Source organism: Botrytis deweyae (genome assembly GCF_014898535.1).
Source record: "Botrytis deweyae strain B1 chromosome Unknown BDEW_027, whole genome shotgun sequence".
NCBI classification, from domain to species: domain Eukaryota; kingdom Fungi; phylum Ascomycota; class Leotiomycetes; order Helotiales; family Sclerotiniaceae; genus Botrytis; species Botrytis deweyae.
The window spans coordinates 192,181-206,704 of record NW_024066234.1 but is presented as its reverse complement, the minus strand read 5'-3'; the positions used below and the strand labels follow the sequence as shown (position 1 = coordinate 206,704).

The 14,524-nt window shown below is 41.4% G+C and overlaps 6 protein-coding genes across 6 annotated transcripts; 1 reads left to right on the top strand and 5 right to left on the bottom strand.

Moving 5' to 3' along the window:
* Nucleotides 1-2,016: 2,016 nt before the first annotated feature.
* Nucleotides 2,017-2,844, bottom strand: EAE98_009301 (uncharacterized protein; the record flags this gene model as incomplete). The annotated part of the gene is made up of 4 exons (XM_038956922.1): nucleotides 2,017-2,171; nucleotides 2,277-2,560; nucleotides 2,609-2,654; nucleotides 2,757-2,844. The coding sequence occupies 4 exons, from the start codon at nucleotides 2,842-2,844 to the stop codon at nucleotides 2,017-2,019; spliced, it is 573 nt and encodes a 190-aa protein (XP_038806689.1).
* Nucleotides 2,845-3,531: 687 nt separating this feature from the next.
* EAE98_009300 (uncharacterized protein) lies at nucleotides 3,532-4,722 on the bottom strand (the record flags this gene model as incomplete). Its single annotated transcript, XM_038956921.1, has 1 exon — nucleotides 3,532-4,722. One exon carries the CDS (start codon nucleotides 4,720-4,722, stop codon nucleotides 3,532-3,534), a length of 1,191 nt encoding a protein of 396 aa, XP_038806688.1.
* Nucleotides 4,723-6,189: 1,467 nt separating this feature from the next.
* On the bottom strand, nucleotides 6,190-7,514 carry EAE98_009299 (uncharacterized protein; the record flags this gene model as incomplete). The annotated part of the gene is made up of 2 exons (XM_038956920.1): nucleotides 6,190-7,138; nucleotides 7,204-7,514. The coding sequence occupies 2 exons, from the start codon at nucleotides 7,512-7,514 to the stop codon at nucleotides 6,190-6,192; spliced, it is 1,260 nt and encodes a 419-aa protein (XP_038806687.1).
* Nucleotides 7,515-7,571: 57 nt separating this feature from the next.
* EAE98_009298 (uncharacterized protein) lies at nucleotides 7,572-8,110 on the top strand (the record flags this gene model as incomplete). Its single annotated transcript, XM_038956919.1, has 4 exons — nucleotides 7,572-7,584; nucleotides 7,646-7,693; nucleotides 7,753-7,935; nucleotides 7,995-8,110. The coding sequence occupies 4 exons, from the start codon at nucleotides 7,572-7,574 to the stop codon at nucleotides 8,108-8,110; spliced, it is 360 nt and encodes a 119-aa protein (XP_038806686.1).
* A 657-nt stretch (nucleotides 8,111-8,767) lies between these two features.
* EAE98_009297 (uncharacterized protein) lies at nucleotides 8,768-9,913 on the bottom strand (the record flags this gene model as incomplete). Its single annotated transcript, XM_038956918.1, has 6 exons — nucleotides 8,768-8,909; nucleotides 8,963-9,046; nucleotides 9,100-9,443; nucleotides 9,503-9,585; nucleotides 9,640-9,658; nucleotides 9,716-9,913. The coding sequence occupies 6 exons, from the start codon at nucleotides 9,911-9,913 to the stop codon at nucleotides 8,768-8,770; spliced, it is 870 nt and encodes a 289-aa protein (XP_038806685.1).
* Nucleotides 9,914-11,171: 1,258 nt separating this feature from the next.
* On the bottom strand, nucleotides 11,172-13,597 carry EAE98_009296 (uncharacterized protein). The gene is made up of 2 exons (XM_038956917.1): nucleotides 12,961-13,597; nucleotides 11,172-12,910 (listed from the first exon to the last, which is right to left on the bottom strand). The coding sequence occupies exons 1-2, from the start codon at nucleotides 13,245-13,247 to the stop codon at nucleotides 11,482-11,484; spliced, it is 1,716 nt and encodes a 571-aa protein (XP_038806684.1). The 5' UTR covers nucleotides 13,248-13,597; the 3' UTR covers nucleotides 11,172-11,481.
* Nucleotides 13,598-14,524: the final 927 nt, after the last annotated feature.

Sequence of the window (14,524 nt, the reverse complement as noted above, 5' to 3'; positions counted from 1 at the left end):
CTTGGGTTCGATTCCCAAGTCCTCCACATTTTTGGCTGCTTCGCAACATATTTTTGTCATTTTTATCATTTTTATTGTGTTCACTACAACAGATTTGAATATTGTTGTGGTTTGTTGCATTTTTGATGCGGGGCGGTGGGGGGGGAAGGTTTAATCTTGGATGGATATGAGTTACGGTTCTTATTAAGCAACCTTAATTAAATATACCGAAGCTGTATTAGATACTCCTCCACTACTTCGAATAACTATAAAATTGGAAATCAAACTCAAGACCTTTCCTAGTCTACTGTTGTAAATCACAAAGTACGAAAGGAATAATATATTAAATTTCAAACAAATACTAGGCATGGTAATTTGAGGGCTTCCACCCTTCGTGTAATTTCTTCAAAACACTCTTCTACAGCTCCTGCTTCCGTTAATTCTGCGCTAGTATATATGATATTGTTTCGGAGCGTAGTGAAAGAAACTTATACATCGGATTTTACGGAATTTTTTATATAGTATCTATTAATTATATTTCTATATCTAGAAATCCAATTTATATATAGTTAATTAATCTATATACAGATATATAATATATTTAATTATAAATTCAATTATATAAAGAATTAAAAAAATAAAGAATAAACTTTATCTTTAATTCTTTTAATTCTTTTAATTCTTTTAATTCTTTTAATTCTTTTAATTCTTTTAATTCTTTTAATTCTTTTAGGGTATGCTTTTAATTCATTTAATGTCTGTGAAGCTTTAATTCTGTTTAATTCGGGGAATTCTTTAAGTCTTTAATTCTTTTAATGTCTTTAGATCGTTTAATTCTTGTATTTTTAATTCTTGTAATGCTTTTAATCTTTTAGTCTTTGAGAATCTAATAAGAATAATCTTTAAATAATTAAATAATTTTAAATCTGAAAAATTCTTTAGAAATTTCGAGTTAATGTTGGATCTATTGATGTCTAAGTTCAATATTCTAAATGCTAAAATTTAGTATTCTATATTTGCTATTATTTCTATTATTTCTATATTTCATTATTTCTTATTATTTCTATTATTTTCTATTATTTCTATTATTTCTATTATTTCTATTATTCTATTATTTCTATTATTCTATTATTTCTATTATTTCTATTATTTCTATTATTTCTATTATTTCTATTATTTCTATTATTTCTATTATTTCTATTATTTCTATTATTTCTATTATTTCTATTATTTCTATTATTTCTATTATTTCTATTATTTCTATTATTTCTATTATTTCTATTATTTCTATTATTTCTATTATTTCTATTATTTCTATTATTTCTATTATTTCTATTAAATTATTAAAATAATAATGAAATAAATGAATAGATAAGAATAAGAATAATAAGAATAGAAAGTATTAGGCGCTCCAAAACACTAGCAAGCTAGCTCGCCCCGAAATATAACTTGGCTACTCTTCGGTCATATGGTGTTAGGCGTCGGATACCATCTAATAAGGGGATAGACTCATCGTAATATTCCAGACTACGGTTAACTCTAAGATCTCTCTCAGGCTCTATAGGCGCGCAAATCGATTTAAATAGTCTAAACATCTTTTACTTGTCGTACTAATAATGGAGCCCTTGGTCCAGGTAATCATTCATCGGTTTCCCCCATTCCACTATTCCATCCCTTCGCACTAACAGCAGCATTGCATCAGAATTACTTGGAAAAGAGCAAGTGTTACTTTTGATGGAGTTTCATTTGGTATGAGCATTTGCTAGTGATAATTTAGCTCTTGTTCACCTTGAACAAGAAAGCCCTTCAGATACTAACGCCTCTATGATTGAACGCCGCCCTTGCAACATTCGCACCTAACAACACTTGTATAACAATATTGACTCCAGGCACCGCATGGCAAATCCCGTTGTGTTAAAAGAACGGAGCAAAGTTCTCAGGCTTCGTTCATTCTGGTATCATAACCCCTGAGTTCTCATATGTCTTGCCGCAACTTTTCTGGGGGTCTCTCTTCCTCCCATAGCTTGTTTTGAATATTCATCTCGAGAAGAATCTTCCAATCGTAGCGCTTGCAATATTTCCCGCGATTCCTGAGGAATACATAGCACTGCCCGCCAAATTCGATGCTTGTCCAAACTTATCACATCTCGAGAATGCCAAAGTATTCGTAACTGTCAAACTCAATGCAATCACTGCAAAACCATACTCGTTAGCGATTTCCTCGGTGCGTCATCTCGTTTCTATCCCTATTCCATACTCACGGCCGCCTGCAATCCGAAACAAAAGGCAGAACTTACCGATCAGTGTCAACCAAATAAATTCAAACCTAAAAATAGCCACAAAGGCTAATCCAACCCATAACAATGGCTGCGAATAAAGTGCAAGCCAGAAGAATCTGCTATCCGTAGGGTTTATGATTTTCGTGTTTGGATCTGAGGATTCAAAGACCCAATGCGAATCACCAGAGGCAGGATCTACTTCATTCCACCAACGTAATCCAACAAGGCGGCGACCGGCGATATTCTTTAGGTAGTAAAAATCGGCAGCGAGGAGCAGGATGGTTATTATGAAGATCATGACACTATTTGAATTAGAGGGTCAATTGACAAATCTAGGAACGGAGACATACAAGTTTTTAATGAAGAGCATTCCGAAGAGATATACCAGAAGACTTGCTATTTTATCAGTTAGTAATGTATTCATAATGGCATATCCAACAATCCATCCAGTATTAACTACAACTCTCGAAGCTCAAATCAAACAATGCGCAAACCTACAAATGCGAAATCCTAGGAAGCACAACAAAGTAATAGGATGTGAGCTGAGACGCCAACTCAACGACCCAGCAGATTCGTTCTGTTCCATGATGAAAGAGGTATGTTTTGTCAAAAGAGCGTAGAAGTTGAATTTGTTAAAGTGTTGATCATGAACACCTGCATCTGCATGCTCAGATACTCGTAATCGTCGTAAGGCCAGAGTAGCTAGGAGCTTAAGGTTTGACCCCAGTTATGGCGCTAGTTAGACGGTGAACAATGGCAGTATATTTCTGGTTGACCTCATGTCTCCTCAATCACCAAAAACTGTGGGTGTACATTCAAAGACACTACACTCATTCACTTTATCAGTTCCATAACAATATCTTCAGAGGTTGTCATGAATACATATGAAATGGCTACAAAATCTCATAAGTTCAAGTAAGATCACATGTTGACCTAATTACATCCGGAGATCCTCTGCGTCAGATGCATCTCAACCTGGGTGTTAAGATGTTCTATGAACAGGAGAACATACTTCTAATAAGATTGGATGCGTCCCAGTCCTGCGAATAAACACTGCAAAAAATTCATCGTTCACTTGCTACACTTTTTCTTGTCACTTCACTAATATTACAATATATTCATATCACATTGGTTCATTCGTATATGTGGTTCAAAAAAATCTCGATTTAAAATGACAAACTTGAAGGAAAGTACTAACTAATTGTACAAAAAGACGCAGTCTTTAGATTCTATTCTAACTTGACCCCTTTCCCCAAATCACTCCATTCTCCTCTTAAAGTCTCCAACTTCTTCCTCTGATCTTTCTGGTGGGATTGGCAGTAGAAGTGGAGTTGAGAGTAGTTCCACAAGATCCGAAGCCGGGTTGACAACCGGTGCCACACCAAGCATCACCAATTCCACAGAATCCATCCTTGGAGCAACATGGACCAAAGCCGGAGCCGGTACATGTTTTTCCAGCAGAACAGAGACCGTCGACTGAGGCCTGAAGGGCCCCGGAGCTGGTTCCGGAGGATGAAGGGGAGGTGGTGCTTGATGTTGGTGAAGCTGGTGCAGATGTTGCGATGATGGTGACCGAGCTGAGCGTAGATGAGGCTGCAATGGTTGGAAGGATTACGATGGAAACTGGAGTTGTGCTTGAGGAAGCAATAGGTACTGGAACATATGGCGCACCAACTGCTGGGGCAGATGATACGGGAGCTGCTGGAGCACTGGAGCTTTCACCGCCTGTACTTCCTGAAGCTGAGCCCGATGCATCAGAGCCAGATGAGGCAACACCATTGACAGGGCCACAAGTTCCGGTGAAGGTACCTGAGTCTGAAGTCTTGCGTGTAACATCTGCATCTGGACCTGGATTTGGGTAGTTGACAGCCTTACCTTCCACTGATGTGCATCCATTACCAAGATTGACAAGGAAGAGATCGGGACGGGCAGAAAAGGCGACAGCTGGAGCAGCGCGAGCCTTTGTGGCTTCGATGGTGACGGCAGCGCAGGACATGTAGAACTCGCGGTTACCGATCTGATTTTGCCAAGTCCAAGCGAACATTGCTTCTCCGGCTGGGGCGTCGGCGGGAACAGTGAAGTCGGCGCTCGAGCTTACTGCGGTAGGACAGCTTCCGATGTAAGAATGGATGACTTTGAATGTCTTGCCGGAGTCGTAGGAGAGTGCAACTTGGCAAGATCCTCCACCATGGATGGCACCGGTTCCGACGGTCCAGTTGGCGGTTTGACCTGCAGACCAAGTGACGACGGATTTTCCTCCAGCGGTGCCCATGTCGTTGTACTTGCAAGGGAAGTTTGCACCGGAGGCTGCGAGTGGAGCTGTGATGCTGTAGTCGATTTGAGATTGGACAGCGTTGGGGTTGAGTGCAGAACGGAAGGGAAGTGGCCAAGTCATTGACAGGTGTGCGTTAATGACGGAAGCGCAAAGGACCGCTCCGAGAGCGAGGCTATTGGTGAACCGCATCTTGATAGTGATGAAATTAAATTCTGGTTGTTTGTGTAGTGTGGTTCGTTTGCGACGTTGATGATCAGACCTGCTGAACTGTTGTATTATTGTGTATAGAATAGGTATGTGTGGCAGAGAATGTGATGATGGAGCTGTTTATGGATGACTTGAATTCGGGGGAATCTCGAGTCAATAAATACTGCAGAAAAATGACTGTACGAAAATAGAAGAAACAATGTGATTCGAATCTCGCTTTGTTAACAATAAAGGAATGATTCGGCGAGTGTTCCAGCACAATGAATTGATGACTTGAAGAAACTTAAGGAAAGTATATTGTTCTATATCTGAATATAAAACTCTTTATTCACTTTTACAAAAAAGCCAGAGTCCCAACTATTTAAATGGACGAATCTTTGTCCGTCCACACAAAGAAACCATAGAACAATCCAGATAATCAAAGACATCCTATGAATAACCCATTCATCTCCGAAGGTAAAATTAAGAACGACAGGAGAGTTTCAAAGACTCCAGCTCTGCACAACCCATCGAGTAAACCAGCCCAGTTCTCCCCTGTTGAAGAAAGCATCTGGTGAGACTTCTCAGTAGAAACCCAATAATCCGATCCAATAACACGATCCTTCCACACACTTGCGCGAGAATGCGCTCTTAAACTTACAAACGCGAAAGAAAAAAAAAATGACACTAGAAGAACCCTTCCCCTTTCTCGGCAAAAACTGCAGAAAAATCGCAAAAACTTCCTATGTACCCCAACTCATCCCGTCCCGTCTTGTCCATCGCGCACCCGTCGAACAAAATAACCCAGCAGCTAGCCCCAAAATTCCAAAGCTACCGAACCATAGAACTTCGAAATCGATCCCCGCTCCGAAACAAAGCAATTCTTGCACCTGTTCATTTCTGCCTTGTTGTGAGGAAATGCTCAGGAGAAGTATCAACAAAGGATATGAGTGGTTGTTGAGGAATCACAAGGCGACATCCCGCAACCAATCAACGTGCTTGAAACAGAAATCTTTGAAACCTCGCGTTCGAAACTTGATGATTGTATCCACCAACTGCCAAAAGTAATGTTATGTCCGTTAGGTTTCTTGACTCATATTCACCGGCGTATTCCTTAGCCTGTTAGTTGACATCAGGTTGTTTTCTATGAAAGATGGGAGTTTTGGTGGGATCGGAATTTTTGAAATATTGTAATCTCATGTCACTGGGCAGTATAACAGGAGGGGGTTTAAAACTTTGGATTGTAGTTTAATAATAGGGTATCGCTAATCCGTGAAGATATTATTGTATTGATTCGATTTGAGATACCAAAATCATTTGAAAAAATGTTCGCTAAAGTCACTGAACAAATATCAAAATGTCGAAGTCTCAGATCCGGTTCAGTCTCGACTCCTGAACGCCATTATACTCAGCTATGTCGGTTATTATGGAATTGTATCGAAGACTGACTCATTCAAGTCGTTCGGCAATCTATAGTTCGTCCTTCCTTCGCTGTGCCTCCTTCGCAGCCTCTTCTGGCTCTTCCCACATCCTCTTCTTTGGGTTTCCTGAATTTAATTCCTCAGTTCGCATTACGTTCTCTTCCAGCTCGGCTTCTGTATCATGGAGGGATTCGTGTTCAACCGAGTCTCCGATAATCTCTTCCTTGATAGGCGCCTGATAACGCTGGCTTTCATCAATAATATGTTCGACCTCCTCAACCATCGTTGATGCCGCTCTTGCTACCGGTCGTTGATCGCCGTTTTCAACGCTGATTGCTGGAGTGTTCTTGCTATTGGGAATAGCGCTCTCACTCCTAGTTGGGATAACTGAATAAGTTGCAGGCTCACTGGATATGGACATACTGCTTTCAACAGCTGAGCCACCCTTGGAGCCCATTATTCCAAATATACTAAATAGAGAGTAGAAGATTAACTTCAGTGGCGCATAAACCAACCACCAAAGTGGTCCGTAAAACAACCTCCTGAAAACAAGCCATGCAATTGTACATGCAAGTACGTAGAATGCCGTTTCAAGATACCACGTATCACTCTTTTGACTCCTCAGCAAAGTCCCAAGCAAATTTCGCGAACTCGATAGTAGAGAATCCAATGTAGAATATGTTTCATTCAGCTGGGCTAACGCCTCCGTTGACTGTTTTAATGTATCGTTTGCGAACTGTGATTTTTCTAACTCGCCCGCCATCATTTCGTGAGTTCGTCGAAGCGCAAGAGTAACGTCGCTGGCAGCATTTACTGTCTTATCTTCCTTTGAAAGTTCCGACTTTGGTCGCGCGATAGGTCTTTCCATCGAATTAGGGGTTGACCTACCGGAAGAGAGATTTAAGCTTGGCTGAAAGAGATGTTGTCGCTCCCAAACTTGCGCAGCGTTGAGCGTCTTTCTGGCTGTCACCTCGGCCTTGCGGAATGCTGAATAGCATCTACAGATTTCAGCGATCAGTCTGGAGCATGCTATATATGGGGGTGAACAAAATATATGTCTTACGATTCGACTTCTTTGATGTTCTTCTCCACTGCTTCATCAAGCATTTTTCTCTGTCTTCCCAACTCACTGTTCGGCCCTCCTATAGGCATGGACAGAACATCTTCTTGCAGTCGCTCAAAATCCTCATCTTGTTCTTTTAACACCTGTGCGATCTCCGCAGAAAGCTCCAGCAATACATTATCGTCATCGCTGTCCAGTGCTATAGAGCCAGGTTCGAACTTAATGGTTGCTAGACGTTCAATCAATTCTCTGGCTTGTCTATTTGATTCCTGTAGAGCCGCAAGGCGTTCGGAAAGCGTCTCGAAAGACATATTGATTTGTTTGAACTTGGTAGATGCCTTGGCTTGTAAATTCTGCATCGTCATGTCATGAGAGCTGGCTGTTTGTGAGGCTCGGAATTTACCGAGAATTTTATTTTGCGCCTAACATATTGAACATCCAGACCACAACTGCACCCCCCAGAAACTTCATAGAACATTGAAAGTCTCATGTAAGTTCACAATGATACGTTTGTTCGTTAAATACTAATTACATACTAGGCTTCGGTAGCAAACATGATCACAAGATTCATCACTGAAGTCTCAACAGTCTTCAATCCCTTCTCTCCCAAAGCCAAAACCGCACGGTTATTTCTCTCAGTTCTCCCACCAAATGCACGACAGACCATGAAGATCGATACAAAGATACTACCCAGAGCATCTAAAGAGCGGAGTCTTGTGCGCCTTAAGTTTAGTACGTTTTGTCAGATTCAAATTTTGTTCGCATTCGCAGATTCTAACCCTAATTTACAGAGGATGGAAAAGAGATGAAGTTGGATGCAGAGAAGCTCGGTATTAGAGGTGTATCTGATGAAGTGGATAGGCATTCACGAATTTTGGCAAGGCAGGAGGAATTGACCGGAAACTGATGATATAATGCTAGAATGTATATTTATTGCATGTGGGAGGCGTTTTCAAGGTCGTATGATTAACAATGTCATACTTTCAACAAGCACGGAGTGTCTATATGTGAACATAATATACGTGTGTTCTAGGACTTTATACGTCTCTCAATCCATGTCGATATTTCATGAAATGGATGGCTAAGGCCTATCCAAGGATTAGAAGGGTTAGTCTACAAGTCAGAAAGGTTGAAGATATTACGGCTTAGCAGGCAGCAATACTGGGCGACTATAAACGCTCGACGGTCCTACGGGTCTCCAGTTTTGGGTATCAAAATTACATCAAAAACTCAATGCGAAGACAAACAATGTTCATTTATCAACGCAATGATACGTTCTCCAACTGCGTTGGCTTGTATGCGGGTCTAAAAGTCCCAGTGCATTTTCGAGGAAACCCAGCAAATCTTTTGGCGAACAAGATATATGAGGAGCCAGAGAGTTGATATTATTTCACAATTGCACGCATTGAATGCCAGAAGTATTATGGAGCAAGAACTGCGCTTGGAAACCTTCGTATTGTATCTACAGCCAATAGTGATGGCATATGTGTAGGGTCGTTTAACTTTTATGGTATTCTGGCGATAACGCCTGCAAATGTAAAGCCGTGATTCAAGACATCTGAATTTAAGCGGCAGCACCAGAGATGAAGAACCACTTGTCAATGCTTGGGTCGATAGGAGCTGGGGCAAGGTTCTCGTTGGATGGGATAGGAGGAAGTTGGTTGGCTTCAACACGGCTGGTTGAGTGCTTGACAGTGACGTTGGTGCTACAAGTTTGTTAGTTAACAGTCGAAACAGCGAAATGACAAAAAAAACTTACGTTGAAACATCACCTGGGGTGGTCTTGCCAGTGATGAGCTTCTCCCAAGCCTCAGCACACTCACGGACGATATCGGTGGCGTACCTAAAATACATTTAGCTTGCATGTCCAATTTATAGTCGTGTGATAACCCTTACTTCTTGTTCTTGCACTCTCCAGTGAAAGCGAATTGGTTCTCTGGCTTTCCATCTGGGATTTTGTAGATTCTGAACCATTCATTTGTAGCCCTCAAGAGACCTGGAAGGTGTCTCTCAACATCCTCAACATCATTGAGCTTAGGAGCCAATGGGTCGTTGACATCGATGACAATGACCTTCCAGTCGGTCTCCTCCTCATCGAGCAAGGCCATAACACCGAGAACCTTGACTTGCTTAACTTGACCAGGGTATCCGACCAATTCACCGATCTCGCAAACGTCCAATGGATCGTTGTCACCCTTGGCCTTGGTTTCTGGGTGGACAACGTTGGGGTCCTCCCAAGTCTAATATCCCATCAGCTCGTGTCGCAGATAACATGTATAATATAGATTCGAAGTCTTACTTGAGGGAAGGCACCGTAGTTCCAGAGATAACCCTTGTGTGGGAAGCAGTTGCGGACGAAACGAAGCTTGCCCTTCTTGACATCTTGCTTCTGTGGAAACTATTAGCATAAGAGTTGAATTTGATGGTAGGAGGGACATTCGATTGGGTTAAGCATCTAATGAATGGCATGTTAGCTGACAGTGTACAAAACACAGTGATAAGTGAGAAAAACCTCTTCTTTGCTGATCTCCATCTTGCCGTTTGTCCATCTTGGGATCTCAACAACCATGTTCAAGATGGTTTGTTGCTCATTGGCATAAAGGGGGATATCGTGGAATGGAGAAACTGGGACTCCATCCTTTTCGATATAGATACGGTGCTCCAAAGTGTTTGGAGCTCCGATCTTTCTGACAGTGTATTTGGAAGCCATTGTTGTATTTAATGGTGTTGTGTTGTCGGAGGATGAATTCGTTGAGAGGTGACGAGATATTTGCACCACTCTTAGCGGTATGGTGGGGTTGTGTTTGTTCGCCAGTTTGGCGTGCGCGGCGGTCACGCCTTTATAACCAGGAAAGCGCAGGGGCAGATGTTGCTTTAATTGGTGAGAAGGAGCACGGCAGGTATTGGACAGATGGGTGAATGATCTGATTTGTTCTGCTCGAACCTGAATGGGAATTTCTATATTGGGGTGGTATTTCCAAATTGAATTTGGAATGCCACTAGACTTTAACTTGAACATTCAGATCTCTGGTGAATGTTCCAAAGAGTAATAAATACCTAGTAGGTCCTTGATACTCGCTCGTACTATGAATCTACAATCTGCAATCTGCAATTAACTTCCGTACTACCTTGGTAATAAATTACGCTATTCAGCAAATCTTTTTCGTCGACCGCGGCTTCTATGATTAACCGCTACCAATGGAACGTGCCTTGCCATATTTTCCGAACTTCGGACCCTGCCGTTTCCATATGGGACTTGGTCTCTTCTCTAAAGCAGCAGCAGCGGGATGTGTTGTCCCAATCTCCAATGTCCCAATGCTTCTTCAATCCAAACTTCAACTGCAACTGCAACAGCTACATCACATTATATTGGTCCACGCTTCAGGGGGAAAGTACTGGCCCAATCTTTGTACACTTCTCAATTCAGATCCCCCTCTCTTCTTTGTTCTGTTGATGATTTCGAACAATCAACTGAAGTCACGTCACAGCTTCTATTCTACACTTTTACCTGTGGACCCAAAGCATACTGACCCCGAGTATCAGCAGTTCAAGGAAGACTCATCAAATATGCGATATGAGTGCCAATTATATGATACACTGTAGGATGTATTAGCACCGTGTTAAGAAGTAAGAGTTATGAACAATATGATTTTCGCAACTGCCCAGATGGTTAAAACAAAATACAAAACAATCTCTCCTCATCATAAAGTCAATCCTTCTAAATTTTTGCTACCAAATCTCTCAAGGCACAGTGCAAAATGAGAATGTCCCTGAAAGATGACAGCAACTACCTAGGTATACAGAGTTCCTTGCTCACTGAGGTTCACATATTTTCGCTTACCCGGTCTATATAAAAGAGAAAAAGAGGCCAAAATTGAACATCCCCGTGAATTCTATAATAAATCAACCACAGAAAAAGATATAAAGATTAATAGTACTAGATAAATTCTTGGGCAGCCTTCAATTGCGGAATTATTCACACCTTTAATTATTTGAATTGTGAGGTTCTAATAGTTTGAACATCCTAAAAGATCGCAATATATGACAATGATTCCAAACTCTACACCAGAGCAAAACATCTAGAAGTAAAGGAAACATTGAACTGACATCCCATCCAACAAGTTGCCAATACCAAGACGCCGAGAGATCGAGAAAGCTTACGGAAAGTAACCTACAAACCCTTGGCAACGCCATAATAAAGTATATATAATCATCATCTGTTGCTTAACAACTCTATCTATTTCTACCCATCGTAACAGATAATTTCAACTCTCTTCTCTACCATCCCTCAACAATCTTAACCTTAACATATAACCCCTTCGATGGCTTCGCAGTCACTCCTCCTTTAATATCTAAATTCTTCTCATCCATCATCTTCTTATCATTCAACTCAAACTCAAACCTTCCAATCCACGTCGCCAACAAAATTGCAAATTCCGCCTTTGCAAACTGTTGACCAATACAACTTCTTGGTCCATGCAAGAAAGTAAGGAACGCATAATTACTTGAGCTCCCTCCGCCCGTATTATGCGACTCGCCATTGTCAGCCATCCATCGATCAGGGTCGAACTTTCGAGCAGAGGATCCCCACATCTTTTCGTCCTTGTTAATGGCCCATGGAATTAACATCACACGTGTCCCCTTCGGTATGCGTTGACTAGAGATCGTCGTATCGACGGCGGCTTCACGGAGAGTTAGAGGAACAGGTGGGAAATAGCGGAGAATTTCGTTACAGACAGCGTTCAAATATGGCATGTAATCGATATCTTGACTTGTGACACTGGCGTCTGAGTCTGGACTGGGAAGTTTTGCACGGACTTCCTCTCGGAGACGAGATTGTACTTCTGGGTAGGCGCAGAGTAGATAGATGGCCCAAGCCATTGAACTTGCAGTTGTCTCGTGGCCAGCTGCTAGGAAAGTCATGAGTTGATCGATGAGATTCTCGTCGGGAAAGCCTCCACTCTCCAATGCTACACTCAGAATATCCACATCTGTCAGCTCCTTCTTTTCGAGCTTCGACTTCTTCTCATGGATGAGATCCCTACAGACAGACCTGATGGTTTCTGCAGCTTCTTCGATTTCCCCATTTCTCTTAATAGGTATTCTTTTTACGAACCATCCTGGTAAGAAAAGCTGGAGAAATCCAAGAATTTGTGCAGAGCGTGTTGGTTTAAACACAGTCCTATATGTTCTATTTAGTAATGTGTCGGGGTCCTGAATGGCTCCGAAATCCTTGCCCAGGCCAGCTGCTCCGATGATGTCGAGTGTTATTCTACTTGCCCATTGCATAGCTTCCATTATCACTACGCCCTTCTCTGTCTGAGTGACACTTCCGTCATTTCCATCTTTTTCTTCGGCTACGTCATTGGGAATATCGCCACGTTCTTTCGCCTTGACTTCTTTGGTCATGGCTTTCAACCCTTCGCAAGATTTATCCCAGAAAACGGAATATAAATTCTTAACGTGTCGAAACGCAAACGCGGGCATGAGATTTTTTCTCTGTATTTTGTGTTCATCTCCCTCTGCCAACAGAACACCAATTCCAAGGAGACGTCCAATTCCGATACGAAGAGTAGAAGGTTTAACGAAATCGTAATTTTTGATGGTAAGAACTTCGCTGAGTGCTTTGGCATTTGTGACCATGACTCGCTCCGAGTTTAACATCCCTAAATATCTGATGATGCCATCGTTTGGAACGTCTTGTATCCTATTGCTCAGTTAGCTACATATAGAGATATATAGAGTATCAGATCTCACCAGTCAAGCATAGGCTGACCAGTCGGCTCTCCAGAGATCCTCTTCCATTGGCCATTCCACCAACTACCTCCTTTTGGAGAGGGTAAATGTCTCAGAGGTGAAAAATAGTAAGGATACAAGATCACTCTCCAGATCGCAAAGCCTACGAACTGTAACAAGTATAGTTGTACAAATGTTCCCAAGTAGCTCGGCTGGGTGGATAATAATGTATCTGGTTTGTAAGTAACAAGTGCGTAAGAAAGGGTCGTGGGTAAGACCAGCAGTCTCTTAAAGGGAATTGAAGACATAGAGGCGAAAATATATAACTATCTTTAAGGGGAGAGATATGTTGGCAGAGTACCAAGTACTTATATAGCGGGGTCGGATCTATAGATGTGCCGCCTCCGCAGGTCAATTTCCTTCGCAAGCAGAGGTTTCAATGGAAGTAGGAAAGTAGCTTCAAAATGAATGGACGAGTATGATAATTTGCCACGGAAGGATTTCCTGTACAGGTAATAGAGGTTAATGAGATCTAAAAACACCTTGTACATCTGCTTCGTCGCAAGTTTCAAATGTCGTGGTAATCTCATGTAACTTAGATCCGGGCACAAACAAGTTTATCCCTTGTCACTTGTGAAAAGAAGCTTGAATGGCTGTATGGTTGTAATGATAATTCGGAAGGAGAAAGATGAAACCATTTCTATATATGTATTTTCTCAAGTGCCAACTCAAAATGATAAAGAAAAATAGCAATTGTAATTGTAATTGATTTCAAAGAACTCAACACGAAGTTCAAGTCCATGACACCTCAACTTATTGCATACCTTATTCAAATAGTATTCCGACAAGGATTTTGTAGATCTTGCATTGAGGATGTGAGGATGTGTGAAAGGACCGCTATTTTTGAATTGACCCGTAAATTTTATACGGAGCAGCCAATTGATAGCCAGTCTCGAGCCAGTGATTACTACTCTGTACAATACTAAAAGCTTGAATCTGGTCTGACAGCAGGAATTTGGCTTTCCTACCACGTTGGCGGAAACGAAATAGATCTCCACCAAAATACAAGCCTTTTTCGAGCCTCTGTTGAGTAACATCTCGGAAAGTGTTTGGTACCCGGACCCCGCTTCTTTGTCGGCCACATATGATACAAACGGGCAACTTGTTGTCCCGAGTGAGGATTTGTGTGTAGATAATGGAGTGGAATTGATAGAAGGTACTCCGCGTTGAGTATGATCGTTCCAAATCAGTGAGTCGGTCATCACTTGATGAATAAGGTTAATTGACCCTGCTTGGAATGTCTGTTATTTCGAGGCCCAACTTTGGAACCAGGCATTGCCAAAAACAACTTGTATACCACGAATCTGACAGTTGCATGCTTCAAATAAATACTTTTGTAGATTACATGGGATAAAGTAATATTGTAGACAATCATGTGAAATATACATATCGAAATTAATAGTATAGACTGTTAGGATAGATACAGGCAGTGATATAGACATTGACAATCTTATCAATGTGAGCGTCTCAGCCTCTCCAAGAGAGTCTCCCTAGCAAGATTGCAGATATTGATATAAACATGACC

What these genes read in the sequence shown, in the direction of transcription:
- EAE98_009296 (XM_038956917.1), bottom strand. Translation starts at nt 13,247, where the DNA reads ATGTCTTCAATTCCCTTTAAGAGACTGCTGGTCTTACCCACGACCCTT. An exon ending in GGTCAGCCTATGCTTGACTG is followed by an intron (nt 12,911 to 12,960) that starts GTGAGATCTGAT and finishes ACTGAGCAATAG; the next exon opens with GATACAAGACGTTCCAAACG.